The 14220-nt window shown below is 38.9% G+C and overlaps 2 protein-coding genes across 2 annotated transcripts; both read right to left on the minus strand.

Annotated features, from left to right (window-relative positions):
- Positions 1-227: 227 nt before the first annotated feature.
- On the minus strand, positions 228-3413 carry LOC117562358 (odorant receptor 131-2-like). The gene is made up of 4 exons (XM_034240180.1): positions 3313-3413; positions 2485-2623; positions 1873-2298; positions 228-1002 (listed from the first exon to the last, which is right to left on the minus strand). Exons 1-4 carry the CDS (start codon positions 3375-3377, stop codon positions 754-756), a joined length of 879 nt encoding a protein of 292 aa, XP_034096071.1. The 5' UTR covers positions 3378-3413; the 3' UTR covers positions 228-753.
- A 5392-nt stretch (positions 3414-8805) lies between these two features.
- On the minus strand, positions 8806-13942 carry LOC117562364 (odorant receptor 131-2-like). Its single transcript, XM_034240185.1, has 2 exons — positions 13832-13942; positions 8806-9624 (listed from the first exon to the last, which is right to left on the minus strand). The coding sequence occupies exons 1-2, from the start codon at positions 13919-13921 to the stop codon at positions 8806-8808; spliced, it is 909 nt and encodes a 302-aa protein (XP_034096076.1). The 5' UTR covers positions 13922-13942.
- Between the last annotated feature and the right edge of the window lie 278 nt (positions 13943-14220).

Here is a 14220-nt window from a genome sequence, read left to right on the forward strand (position 1 = left end):
TGTGTGTGTGTGTGTGTGTGTGTGTGTGTCTGTCTGTCTGGGGTTGGGCTGTTAAGGTTTTGGCAACAGAATATTTGTATTGCACTTAACATTGAATTAAACAGAGAACTTCTTCCACTTCCATGATGTGCTTTATTTCTGCTGATGTACAAACCAGGCTTGCACAGAACTTGAATAACATTTCCTTTTATTTCTTCCACATTATAATGTAGAGCTGATCCTGCTGAACAACATGTAAGTATGATAAACCACAGATGTTATTTTCTGCAATAGTCCAAAATCCAATGGTGAAAATCCCGGAGGAGATTCTAACTTCCAGGTCGGACTACAACAATACGTCATCTCTCCGCTAGTGATGTTGGCGAACGATCCGATTCTTTTGAACGACTCTTTGGTACGAACGAAGGTAACCGAGTCGTACTTGGTGAGAGCCTAAAACACTCAAATCCAGCACCAGACTCTTTTTACGCTGCTATGGACAATTTTGTATATACATATTTGCACACATCTTTTTATATACATTTGTTTTATATTCGGGATTGTGAGAAACTGAGTGAGTATTTCGATCTCTCTGGAAGATTGACAATAAAGTTGACTTTGACTTGACTTTGATTATCCAGGTGATTATTTCGCAGATGAACCTATTAACCCCGCCCCTTAACAAATTAAACGGCTCTCTGAAAGCAACGGAGCCATAAGATCCGGCTTCCTTCAAAGAGCCGTAATTCCCATCACTATGCCGCTCTACTTCCCCTACATGTTCCCTTTCTGCAGCACCGGTCTGACCCTTGACACAGTTTTCCCCCGACAGGACAGGTACCGGGTCCAGTACTTCCTGAATTGCTCGTCCCTAAAACCGTAGATCACGGGGCTCAGGAAACGGGGGATGATGTAGACGACCAGGAAGAAGATGTAGCGGATCTCCAGACTGAAGCGAGGGAAAATAGAGATGAGAGCCGCCTGAAGGGAAGGAACTACAAAGGCCAGCATGCACAGCAGCAGCTGGAAGAAAATCAGAGAAATAGAAAAGTATATTTAGTTATTTACAACATTTACAACACACAATGTGGTCTTCTAGGGTATTATATAAATAATTTAAAGTATAGATTATGAAGCTACTAGTCCCCATCTTTAATCGTAAACAGTTTAATTGAGAGGCCACTATTTGTGTTTTTCAACTTTAACATTCAAATGACAAGGAAGAGGATTAGGGCCACATTGGAGAAACAGTTTTGGGATGGGTTCAAAAAATCTGAGAAAAAGTCAGATTTCTGTGGATTTCAAAATCTCTAAATACTGACAATAATAACAGATTATAAATAAATAAAATAACTGTTGGTCAGATCTATGAATAATTTCACATGTGGCCGTCTTCCGTACATTTACCTGTTAAATCTTAAAGGGAAGCGGTTGTGAAAATATAAGTTAAACTCTTTTTTCTTCACCTGGAAAAACCTTATTTTTTGTCTCAAAAATGAAATAATGTTTTTTTCAACAGATCTTAAAAGATTTTCCTGGCAATTTTGGCTCTTTTGGTTTTCAAGGTGGGTTGGGTTAGGGTTAGTTCTAAGAGAAAAATGGAAGTGGAAGGAAGATCATTGCCTCAATTGTGCTAACCCTAAACTAACCCTAACCCTGATAGAACATGTATCCTCTTGCTCTTCACCTGTGGAGCAGCAATATAAGTTAAAGTCAGAGAAAGTGGAAAGAAGATCTTTTGTGAAGCTAACCCTAACCCTGATAGAACATGTATCCTGGTAAAACTAGTATCCCTTCTTGCCCTTCCTAAGAAAAGTGTCAGAGTTATCTCCAGTACATCCACCTGCAATGGGATCAATAAAGTACTTCTCTTATCTTTCTACATAAACCCACCTGCAGTCCATGGAGCAGCACAGTGTTTCTCGCTCTCTTCACCGAGGCCAGACCAGTAGAAGCAGCCTGGGCCGCGAGCATTATCTTACAGTAGGTGTAGAGAAGAGTCAGAGCCACGAAGGACAAATAAACCCCGTCAAACACACAGTTCTTATAGTAGATGGACGGGTGGCGGAAGAGCAGCGGGTGGTCGCAGAAGATGGGGGTGTTGAAGAAGGAAAGAGGCTGGTGGACGACGGTGATGAGCAGGTCTGTGAGTGGGGGCGTGGCGGTGAGGATGAGGATGATGAAGATGAGGAGGAAGGTGCGTGGGACGGAGCACATGTGGATGTAGTGCAAAGGGAAGCAGATGGAGAGGTAACGCTCCAACGCCATGCCGGCCAGGATGAGAGGCGTGGAGCGGGTGGTGAGGACCGCCGTCATTATCTGAGGGGACAAAGGGGGGGAGGTAGTCTTTAATTAAAATAACAATACTTTTCAACCCAGAATCACTTACACATAATGACGGAGATGGCAAAAGTAAACACATCCTTTAGTACAGATACTCGTGTTTAAAAATAAACTTCTATACATATATTGTAAAATAGGGCCTCTTAAAGATGCACGGCTCACCAGGAAGCAGCAGACGGAGGCGTGGATCTTCCTGAAGATGTAACTGACGACGTACAGCGCTGTAACGAGGCTGAGCTGCAGAGCGTCGTTTATCACCATGCAGATAAACATGATGTAGCGTGGGTTCTCATAGAAGAGTCTGCAGTCAGAGAAAAACAAGAGGTTAGAGACTTAGACTACAGGAGAGCTGCTAAAATTCTGAGTTAAAAAACGTATTTATTTCCACAGCGGGAACATGAACATCGTTATAGCAAGAGGCCAGTTCAGATAAAAGGGAAATCAAATGGAAAAACATCTGAATGAAAGAAGCTGACATTAAGAAAATTAAAATCAAATAAGTAAACATCCAATGTATCAGAACAAGTAGCAGCATTATAAAGGTAAATTAACATATATAGATTTAAAACAATACCATTATTACATTGTCGATAAGATAAGAAGTACTTTATTGATCCCAATTTGGGAAATGTTTGTGTTGCAGCAGCATAAAAAGACAAGGAAATGTACATAAGAGAAATTAAAAGACTAGAAATAATAGTTTTATCCCACAGGCCATAAGACTGTTAAACACCTGAACTTTTGAAAGAACATCCATAACATTCATCTGTTTGCAACTTTTAAATATCAATATTCCAATTACTGTATATAGGCCTATAGACTATTCTGCACAATTTCTATTATATTTTATTTTATTTACTTGCACTGTTTTATCTGTTTTATTGTGTTGCGCTGTTGGAGGAGCCTGTGACCTAAGATCTCCATTGTCATAACTACACTGTAGATCTGTACACATCACAAACAAGCCTTGAATCTTGAATAAACAGTTACCTGTGTTTGAGGAAGGTGTGCACCATGCTGCCGTTGATGACGCTGAGCACGAGCCACACCAGCATGGCCACGATGTTCTTGGTGAGCGCGCTGGAGAAGTCATCTTTGTTCAGATTCACAGCAGCGCCCCCTGTCAGCAAGGAGCTGTTATTACTGCCTGGAAGCAGCTGAAGAGGATCAGAGGAGTTCAGCATCTCCAGCAGCTGCTCATAAACCTGCTGGAGCACAGAGAGAGGGGTCACACACACTCACACACACACTTGATATCTTGTTTTAAGGCATGCATTTATACTAGTGCTGTACAGTTAATCAAATTTAAAAAGTGCTTTAAGGACAAGTTAAGTCAGTGCAATATTTGATTATATGTGAAAATATCTGGAATAAATTCTACATTTTTTTTTATTTAACCAGATAAAAGCATTGAGATACAATCTCATTTTCAATGCTGACCTGGCCAAGAAGGCAGCAACGTTACACATAACACATAACACAAACATATAAAATACAGAGAACATAACTAAGAAAACAAAAGACAAAAAACTTCAATTTAAAACAGGCTATAGGGACAAGTGCTGTCAGTTTGAGGCGTGATTGAAGGTCATTCCAAGACCAAGGACCATAATAAAAAAGACTCCTTTTCCAGCCTCAGTCCGCACGGCAGGAACCTGGACCCGTATCCAGGCACTGGATCTGAGGTTGTAAGAGTCACAAACTGGAGCAAATCTGGCACATATGTACAGTGGAAGCTTACCTAAAATGGCTTTATACATGAATAAAAACCAATGCTGCATCCTACGCATAGTAAGTGAGGACCATCCAGTTACTATACAGTTTGCAATGATGAGTCCTATCGGGTGCATTTGATATGTAACGCAGTGCAGCATGGTAGAGTGGGTCAAGTTTGGCCAAAACAGTGGGACAGGCAAATCTATATCTATACAGAAATCTCTTGTTCAGTACAGATCCTCTGCAAAATATTAACACTATGATTAATTTAATATATTCTTCTACAAGGGCTTCACAATAAATCAACATTTAATTCAAACATTACTATAAGGACTAGTGCATTATCCAGATAAGTCAACGCAATATTAAAGATGTGTAAAAAAATATATGGAATAAATTCTACAGACTTAATAAAATCCCCTTTTTTGTGCGATATACTGATCATTTTAATATATGTTTCAATCATAATGAACTCCTTTTATGTCACACACGACACTATGACTGTATAATTATTGACAGTAGGGCTGGACAGTTGATCAATATTCTTTCGTATATGCAAAATAGACAAGTGCAACGTCCAAATCGCAGTTAGAACAATATGTATTAAAGCTAAAATATATACAAATATCTGACTGAAGTATTGTGGAGCAGCAGAGAGGTTTTACACACATGTAAGGGCTGCACCATTCATCAAAATGTAATTCAAAATGGCTATAAGGACGAGTGCAAAGGCCAGATGAGTCAGTGCAGTATTAGATTAGGGAAAGATCTGTAAAACAAATCTGAAATAAATTCTATGGACTTTGTAAAATCTCCTTTTTGCTGCAGATTTAAAAATAACACTGAGGTCATTTTAATATATATAGTTATCTGTTCTTCTGTTAAACACACTACCATAACATTATCCAATCCAATATTTTCCATTTTAAAAACAGAGGGTTTGCCAAAGTGCTTCACAATGAACATAACATTATAATTACAAGAATAGATACAAGGCACACATAAGAAAAGATACAAGGTCGATCCAGAGCCTGGGGCTACCGCTGAGAAGGCTCGGTCCTTTTATTTAAATGATAGTAGTATAGTAATATATGTATTCTAATTATGGACACTACTGCTGAACAATTAGTCCATTTTCTAAATTTGAAATGGCAAAATAGACGAGTGCATTAGGACATAAGAACAATATTCATTAAAGGTAAAATATGTACAACATATCTGACTGAAGTTAACAAATCAATATCATTCTACAGACTTGATAAAACATCCTTAATTGGTTCAGATCATCTTAGTAAACACACCGTGATTCTTTCATTATATTTTTTAACTTAAATGAGAATAATGTTTAATTATCATTCCCTCAAATAGTACAAATATAGTCAAAATAATAAATAATAATTTGATGTATTGTGTTATTCTGCAGCCCTGCATGTAAGCTTAATATAATGATGAGTAAGATATTAAATAGCAAACAATTGTAAAACACACATTTGCTCATATTATATATTTATGGTAACACTTTATTTTAAGGTACACAAATTCACCATCAACTAGTTGTTAATTAACATGAATATTAGCAGTATATTGGCTCTTTATCAGTCAGTATAAAGCACTTAATGCCTTATTCTACATGCCCATATTCTCCTAGGCCATTAGTTGAGAGTTTTTGTCCTTGATAACCCTCTAATGGGTGCTTGTTTATTGTAAGTAAGGACGTTGTTGTGTTTGAGTTTGGGTCTTAATATGCTCAATATGGGCCTAATAAGGCATTCTCTCTTAATAACACCTAACAAATATGGTCTATTCTTGTGTAGCAAGACATGAAACTATAAGTGTTAATTGTAACTTAGAATATGTTCCCTATTTTAAAGTGAAGTCTTGTTCATAACCAATAAGCTAGCGGTTTGACTCTATGTTAATGAACAACTAGTTGATGGTGAATATGTGCACCTTAATCTAAAGTGTTACCATATTTATTTTAAACAAGAACATGCATATATTAAATAAAAGCTTTTCACTCGCACACACAAGCATCTTAAGGAATGTAGAGGAATTATAACATAATATAATGCATGAAATAGACAGAATACATTACACAGCTGTATATTATATAGACGAGCATGTATTTAAAATATACGCTTTTTACTGCCTTGCAATTACTAAACATATATAAGTACAACTGCAACTGAAATGCATCAAATGTGAACAAATACAGACATTCAAATCTAAATGCACAGATATATTCACCTTTTTATAATAATAGCTATAATACTAACCTGCTCACACACTTGCAGCCACAGAGCGTCAGGAGTTCATGGCCTGTTAACATCTGCATGAAGACAATACAAAACACACATTCACGATACTTTAAAGTGACATTAAATCATTTGTTCTATTGTTTTACTTTCTGATATAAAATATTAAAACAAACAAAACACAATCAGGAAATGTTTTTCTGCATTTGTTGAAGCTTCTCGAGGCTTTTAAAGGCCTTTTGAAGAGGAAATTATAATCTAAATATAACACCTAAACATTTAAGGCACCTTAACTTAGTGGTTTTGTCGGACTGTATTTGTATAGTATTATAAAAAAGCATTATATTCATACATTTTATACCAATTTACATCATTCAGCAGTTCATACATGTTCACTCGGTAGTCTGTAATGAAAATGATAAATGCATGAGTTCAGAATATTGATTAAAATGCGATTTAATTTCACTATTTGTTCACCTAGTATTAACTTATACATTTAAATCCATAATATAAATACAGTTAGAAAGTTGGATACAAAAATGCAAAATAATACCATTTCATACTTTTGAACAGAGGAAACACATGTCAGCTGCAACTTAAAGAAAATAAAGCATTCATAATAATAATGTATATTATATAATATATTCAAAGATAAAGCAACAGAGACCCTCTCTCACCTGCTGAGTCTCTGGCTCCTCCAGCAGCCTGTCAGCTCCTTTATAATGTGTGTGTGTGTGTGTGTGTGTGTGTGTGTGTGTGTGTGTGTATGTGTGTGTATGTATGTATGTGTGTGTGTGTATGTATGTGTGTGTGTCGGAGCATCGTTGCGGCCGTTTACAAGAATGTGATCGTGACGGTTCTCTGCATCTCCATCAACTACATCAACGGCACCCTGATACACACCTTCAGGAAGCACCAGGTGTGTGTGTGTGTGCGTGTGTGTTTGACGAGCATTGTGAACTTTAGATTATTAAAGGTAGCAAGGATGTTCCCCCTCAATCAACATTTGCATTAATTTGCCGTCTTTAAAATGAATATGTCTCCAAAAAAAAAAAAAGTGCACATTTGTAGCATTACATTTGTTAATGTCAAATATAGCTAGTGGAGCCTCGCAGCGGCGAAACCGTGCCGCGCCACACTAATTGCGCCGCATAAGCGCATAGGTGCGGCTCAGTTGAGGCTCAGGTGAGGCTCCCTCCACAAGGTCAGGCCCCACACAGTCTGCATGATCGGCCTGTAGGGAGGGGCGGCCCTGAGCACATTGCTTTTTGTTGTGTGCTTTAGTAAATGACATGTGTCTAAAATACATATTTTAGAAATGACAAAATAAATGACTTGGTTCAGTTTGGACTGTATTTTATTAATTGTAATAAATACACATATAAAAAACACAAATAATATTTTTGCCAGCAATGTTTGTGCTGTAGTGACGTTTCCTTGTAGGCCGACCCTAAAGGTAGCATCGCAAATGGGATGGATAATGTCCGAAAATGATCTCTGTGTCAAACAAACCTTTATGATACTTACAAGTTTTGTTCAGCAGGATAATTTCCACATATTAACACCACTTTATGATTTCTGAACCAAAAGGAGCTACAGCTCAGTCACATGATTTCACGTCACCTCCGCTCAGCTAAAGTTGACTAATGTTGGGCTATAAAGGAACTACAGCACGGTCACATGACTTCACGTCACCACCGCTAAGCTAAAGGTGGCTAATGTTGAGCTATAAAGGAACTACAGCACGGTCACATGACTTCACGTCACCACCGCTAAGCTAAAGGTGGCTAATGTTAGGCTATAAAGGAACTACAGCACGGTCACATGACTTCACGTCACCACCGCTAAGCTAAAGGTGGCTAATGTTGGGCTATAAAGGAACTACAGCACGGTCACATGACTTCACGTCACCACCGCTAAGCTAAAGGTGGCTAATGTTGGGCTATAAAGGAACTACAGCACGGTCACATGACTTCACGTCACCACCGCTAAGCTAAAGGGGGCTAAGGTTGGGCTATAAAGGAACTACAGCACGGTCACATGACTTCACGTCACCACCGCTAAGCTAAAGGGGGCTAAGGTTGGGCTATAAAGGAACTACAGCACGGTCACATGACTTCACGTCACCACCGCTAAGCTAAAGGGGGCTAATATTGGGCTTGATGACGTTAAGTCGTCTCATTTAGACACTTGTTAGCAACCTCTGTGTATAAATTCACCAGTGGGGTATTTACTGACATATTTTATGTCTGTAAACAAAACGTTTGATGTCTTCAGCTTGTGTTAACAACAGACTTTATTTCAGGATTAAAAACCAAAAAAACACGGCCAAAAAACCATTGACCTCCAGACGAGGGAACCAGGAAGTAGAGGTGGGAAGTACTGGAGTACAAATACTTTGTTACTGTACTCAAGTACATTTTTCTGGTATTAGTACTTTACTCCACTACTTATGTTTCTGACAACTTTTTACTTTTACTGCTTACATTTTTAACACAAATACATGCACTTTCTACTCGTCATCTCTGTTTGCCGGGGCCACCATCATCTTCACGTTGACCCGGCACCTGTTGCACTGAAAGTATATTTTTAAGTACTTCCTGAACTTCTTGTCTCTGACGCCGTAGATGATGGGGCTGAGCAAGCGGGGCAGGAGATAGACGATCAGGTAGTTTGCGAATCTGATTTCCACCCCTCGTCCGGGGAAGATCAAGTTCAGAACAATCTCCACACTCGGAGAAATGTAGGAAAGCATGCACATCGCCAACTGAGCCCCGTGAAGCAAGATGGTGTTTCTGGCTCTTTTCGCCGACATTTTATCCGTCGATAAAGCCCGTGCTGCAAACATAATCCTCAAATATGTGAAGACCAGCGTCAGGAACACACAGGAGAAGTAAATTACATCGAACGCTAGTCTTTTCTGAGCCAAAATCGGGTCTTTGAACACGTTTTGCCGCAAGCAGGACACCGACTCGTGGAAGAAGCTCATGGATTCTGTTGCTAGCGTCACAAATAAATCGGTGATATCTGGAGCAGCGCAAATAAACCAAATCATCCCGATGACGATGTAAGTTCTCCGCACGGTGCAGATCTGTGTGTGGCGTAGAGGCTCACAGATGGCGATGTAGCGCTCGATGGCCATGCTGGCTAGATTAAGGGGCGTGTTTCTGGTGGTGAAGACGGCCACCAGGATGAAGAAGCAGCAGAGGGACACGTTGATCCGGTAGAGGATGTAGCTGAGGAGGAAGAGCGTGATGGTGACGGTCAGCTGGATGCTGTCGTTTATCACCATGTGGATGAAGAGGATGTAGCGAGGGTCTTCATAGAAAGTCTGCAGGAAGACAAATGAGAAAAAAATTGGATCAGGGATTAACATGTTAATGTCAGGCAGAGGAAGTAGTGGAGTACTTTTACTTACATTTTGAACCCAAATACCTGTACTTTCTACTTCTTACATGTTGAACACAAATACCTGTACTTTCTACTTCTTACATGTTGAACACAAATACCTGTACTTTCTACTTCTTACATGTTGAACTCAAATACCTGTACTTTCTACTTCTCACATGTTGAACTCAAATACCTGTACTTTCTACTTCTTACATGTTGAACTCAAATACCTGTACTTTCTACTTCTTACATGTTGAACACAAATACCTGTACTTTCTACTTCTTACATGTTGAACCCAAATACCTGTACTTTCTACTTCTTACATTTTGAACACAAATACCTGTACTTTGTACTTCTTACATGTTGAACACAAATACCTGTACTTTCTACTTCTCACATGTTGAACTCAAATACCTGTACTTTCTACTTCTTACATGTTGAACTCAAATACCTATACTTTCCACTTCTTACATGTTGAACCCAAATACCTGAACTTTCTACTTCTTACATGTTGAACTCAAATACCTGTACTTTCTACTTCTTACATGTTGAACTCAAATACCTGTACTTTCTACTTCTCACATGTTGAACTCAAATACCTGTACTTTCTACTTCTTACATGTTGAACTCAAATACCTGTACTTTCTACTTCTTACATGTTGAACTCAAATACCTGTACTTTCTACTTCTTACATGTTGAACCCAAATACCTGTACTTTCTACTTCTTACATGTTGAACTCAAATACCTGTACTTTCTACTTCTTACATGTTGAACTCAAATACCTGTACTTTCTACTTCTCTCATTTCCCAAACAGCTGGTTCCTTTAGTCTGAATGTGTGTTTGATGCGTGATCATTATTCTTTAGAGTCATTGCGTGCCTATTGATTTGAACACGATCCGTGTATCCATCATTTCCTGGTCTTCTCTAAAGAAGAGGGACCAATGGAAACGTTGTCATGTTGCCGTTGTTCAGCATGGAAACATTCATTAGCTAACAATGACATGTTCTATTAATATAAAGGGAGGTCAGGTACTCTTTAAAGCAGCTGCTAGCTATGGGTACTTTTTACTTTAGTACATTTCAAAGCCCTCTTTACTTTTACTTAAGTAAAGAAGTTTAGTCAGTACTTCTACTTTTACCAGAGTATTTTTAAACACGATTATCTGTACTTCTACTTGAGTAAAGGATGTGTGTACTTTTGCCATCTCTGGTGTCAGGAACCTTAATAGGGATGCATGAGTGTGGAGGAAATTATCTTCTCATTATCAATAAAACAATATTAAAATGAACTTGGTGTTAGTTTCTTAAAGGGGCCCTTTTATGCTTGTTGGGATTAGCCCTTTTCTGTGGTCTGCAAAGGCTAAAATCCATGTTATCTTAACCAATCAGAGCAGAATGGGCTCTGGTTTCAGACAGAGGGGGAAAAGAGGGGCTGCAGCACAGGCAGTATGAGAAAAATAAAGAGGTTTTTGAACATTAAAGCTTGGAGACATGTAGAGACACTACATACTGATATACACCTGAACATCAGCAGGAGAGGACTCTTTAAAGTAGAGACACTACATACTGATATACACCTGAACATCAGCAGGAGAGGACTCTTTAAAGTAGAGACACTACATACTGATATACACCTGAACATCAGCAGGAGAGGACTCTTTAAAGTAGAGACACTACATACTGATATACACCTGAACATCAGCAGGAGAGGACTCTTTAAAGTAGAGACACTACATACTGATATACACCTGAGCATCAGCAGGAGAGGACTCTTTAAAGTAGAGACACTACATACTGATATACACCTGAACATCAGCAGGAGAGGACTCTTTAAAGTAGAGACACTACATACTGATATACACCTGAACATCAGCAGGAGAGGACTCTTTAAAGTAGAGACACTACATACTGATATACACCTGAACATCAGCAGGAGAGGACTCTTTAAAGTAGAGACACTACATACTGATATACACCTGAACATCAGCAGGAGAGGACTCTTTAAAGTAGAGACACTACATACTGATATACACCTGAACATCAGCAGGAGAGGACTCTTTAAAGTAGAGACACTACATACTGATATACACCTGAACATCAGCAGGAGAGGACTCTTTAAAGTAGAGACACTACATACTGATATACACCTGAACATCAGCAGGAGAGGACTCTTTAAAGTAGAGACACTACATACTGATATACACCTGAAAGTGAGCAGAATATGTCCCCTTTAAGAGGATCTCGTAGAATACTGTTTGCAGGCTTCCTTAATCAACTCTTGATTAACCCTCACCTGTCATGGAAATACAGTATTAATAGTTTCTTATTAAAAATGGTTGATCAGCATGCTGTGTTCATTTTAAGGCAGAATACACATTCTCAGAGAGTTTGTGTTTCTAACAAAACTGTGATGAAACAAACAACCATAGGTAGTGCAAATCATTATCAGTTAATATTCCAGATATATGAATACATTGGTTTTACATTAAATGTAAGGCTGTAGCAAATTTATTTTTTTCCAATTTCTGAATGAAGCTTTGAATATTTGTCGTCATAGTTCATGATAATAAATGTGAGGACTTTACACCACTGTGGAAAAAAAAAAGTCCTACACAGGAACCTAATTTACACACATATTATAATACTAATAATGTTCATCAGCTACTGTGTACACATACAGGCTTTTAAAAAAGTAAATTGACGCAAAAAAAAAAAAAATACACCACTTTCACATATTCATTTTTAGAAATCCAATGTCAATTTTATGAAATATAGTAGACAAAATACACGTCTCTTTTTCTAATTAAACAGTTTTCTGTCTATAAATGTCCCATGGATATTCAGCTTGCTATAATATAATAAGAACAGACAGGCATATTATACTTAAGAAGTGTAGTGGAGCGAGGTAATGAGAGTCGGAGAGGGAGAGAGGAGAAAAGAGTGTGGGTTTTTGTCTCAGCTGCTTCACAATAACAAACTTTGAGGCATTTCCTTATTAAACCCACAAAAATACTGTATTTACTAAAAAGGTGCAGGTAATACAAGCACTTATCAAGCAGCAAACACAAATTAAATATACTGCATAATTCTACTGAGACAGATGGCTGCGTGTGTGTGTCAATGGGCTGCAGATATTTTTTATAATCTGTTAAAGCGTCAGAAAATAGTGAAAAACGCCCTTCGCATTTTCCCAGAGCCTGTTGTCACATCTTCAAACTGCTTAGGATATAAATATTGCAAATCTTTTGCATTTACATGATATCGAATAGCACATTTTTGCATTTAGGCAACTGGAATGAGTCAATGTTTGTACTACAGTTGACTGAAATTACTATTAAAATGGTTGTTAATCTTCAAATAGGCTATTCAGATGTCCGTGTGTGTGTTTCTGTGTGTGTTTGTGTGTGTGTGTGTGTTTCTGTCTGTGTGTGTGTGTGTCTCTGTGTGTGTGTGTGTGTGTGTGTGTGTGTTTCTGTCTGTGTGTGTGTGTGTCTCTGTGTGTGTGTGTGTCTCTGTGTGTGTGTGTCTCTGTGTGTGTGTGTTTCTGTGTGTGTTTGTGTGTGTGTGTGTGTTTCTGTCTGTGTGTGTGTGTGTCTCTGTGTGTGTGTGTGTTTCTGTGTGTGTGTGTCTCTGTGTGTGTGTCTCTGTGTGTGTGTGTGTGTGTTTTCTGTGTGTGTGTGTGTGTGTGTCTCTGTGTGTGTGTGTCTCTGTGTGTGTGTGTTTCTGTGTGTGTTTGTGTGTGTGTGTGTGTTTCTGTCTGTGTGTGTGTGTGTGTGTCTCTGTGTGTGTGTGTGTCTCTGTGTGTGTGTGTGTCTCTGTGTGTGTGTGTCTCTGTGTGTGTGTCTGTGTGTGTGTGTGTGTGTGTGTCTCTGTGTGTGTGTCTGTTTCTGTCTGTGTGTGTGTGTGTGTCTCTGTGTGTGTGTCTGTGTGTGTGTGTGTGTGTCTCTGTGTGTGTGTGTGTCTCTGTGTGTGTGTGTGTCTCTGTGTGTGTGTGTCTCTGTGTGTGTGGGTGTGTCTGTGTGTGTGTGTGTGTGTGTGTCTCTGTGTGTGTGTGTCTCTGTGTGTGTGTGGTCTCTGTGTGTGTGTGTCTCTGTGTGTGTGTGTCTCTCTGTGTGTGTGGGTGGGTGTGTGTGTGATGTGTACCCGGTGTCTGAAGAAGGTGGCGACCAGGCTGCCGTTGATGTAGCTGAGCAGCAGCCAGAACAGAACCACCATCAGATTCTTAAAGAACATCGTGGTGAACGTTTCGCTAACCAGCAGGAACTGTGAGGGGAATGACAAAAGAAAACGCTTTTTAATCCAATTAATGCTCAATAATTTAACTCCAATCTCTATGTCTCTATTGGTTGGTCGAGTTGACACTTGACAATGTAGAAAAAAGCATCTGGTATAGTAAATATAATATGTTACGTTCACTCATGTAAGCTTCTCCTACACATCTATTTCTTTATTTGAATGAAGACTGGGCTTTTCCACAAAAACATGAGACAGTACGGAAAGAAGAGCCTTTGTTATCACACAAACAAAAAGCC

This window comes from Gymnodraco acuticeps, unplaced genomic scaffold (assembly GCF_902827175.1).
Source record: "Gymnodraco acuticeps unplaced genomic scaffold, fGymAcu1.1, whole genome shotgun sequence".
Lineage (NCBI taxonomy): Eukaryota > Metazoa > Chordata > Actinopteri > Perciformes > Bathydraconidae > Gymnodraco > Gymnodraco acuticeps.

What these genes read in the sequence shown, in the direction of transcription:
- LOC117562364 (XM_034240185.1), bottom strand. Translation starts at nt 13,921, where the DNA reads ATGTTCTTTAAGAATCTGATGGTGGTTCTGTTCTGGCTGCTGCTCAGC. An exon ending in CCACCTTCTTCAGACACCGG is followed by an intron (nt 9,625 to 13,831) that starts GTACACATCACA and finishes GTCTTCCTGCAG; the next exon opens with ACTTTCTATGAAGACCCTCG.
- LOC117562358 (XM_034240180.1), bottom strand. Translation starts at nt 3,377, where the DNA reads ATGCTGGTGTGGCTCGTGCTCAGCGTCATCAACGGCAGCATGGTGCAC. An exon ending in CACACCTTCCTCAAACACAG is followed by an intron (nt 2,624 to 3,312) that starts GTAACTGTTTAT and finishes CTCTGACTGCAG; the next exon opens with ACTCTTCTATGAGAACCCAC. An exon ending in CCTCCGTCTGCTGCTTCCTG is followed by an intron (nt 2,299 to 2,484) that starts GTGAGCCGTGCA and finishes TTGTCCCCTCAG; the next exon opens with ATAATGACGGCGGTCCTCAC.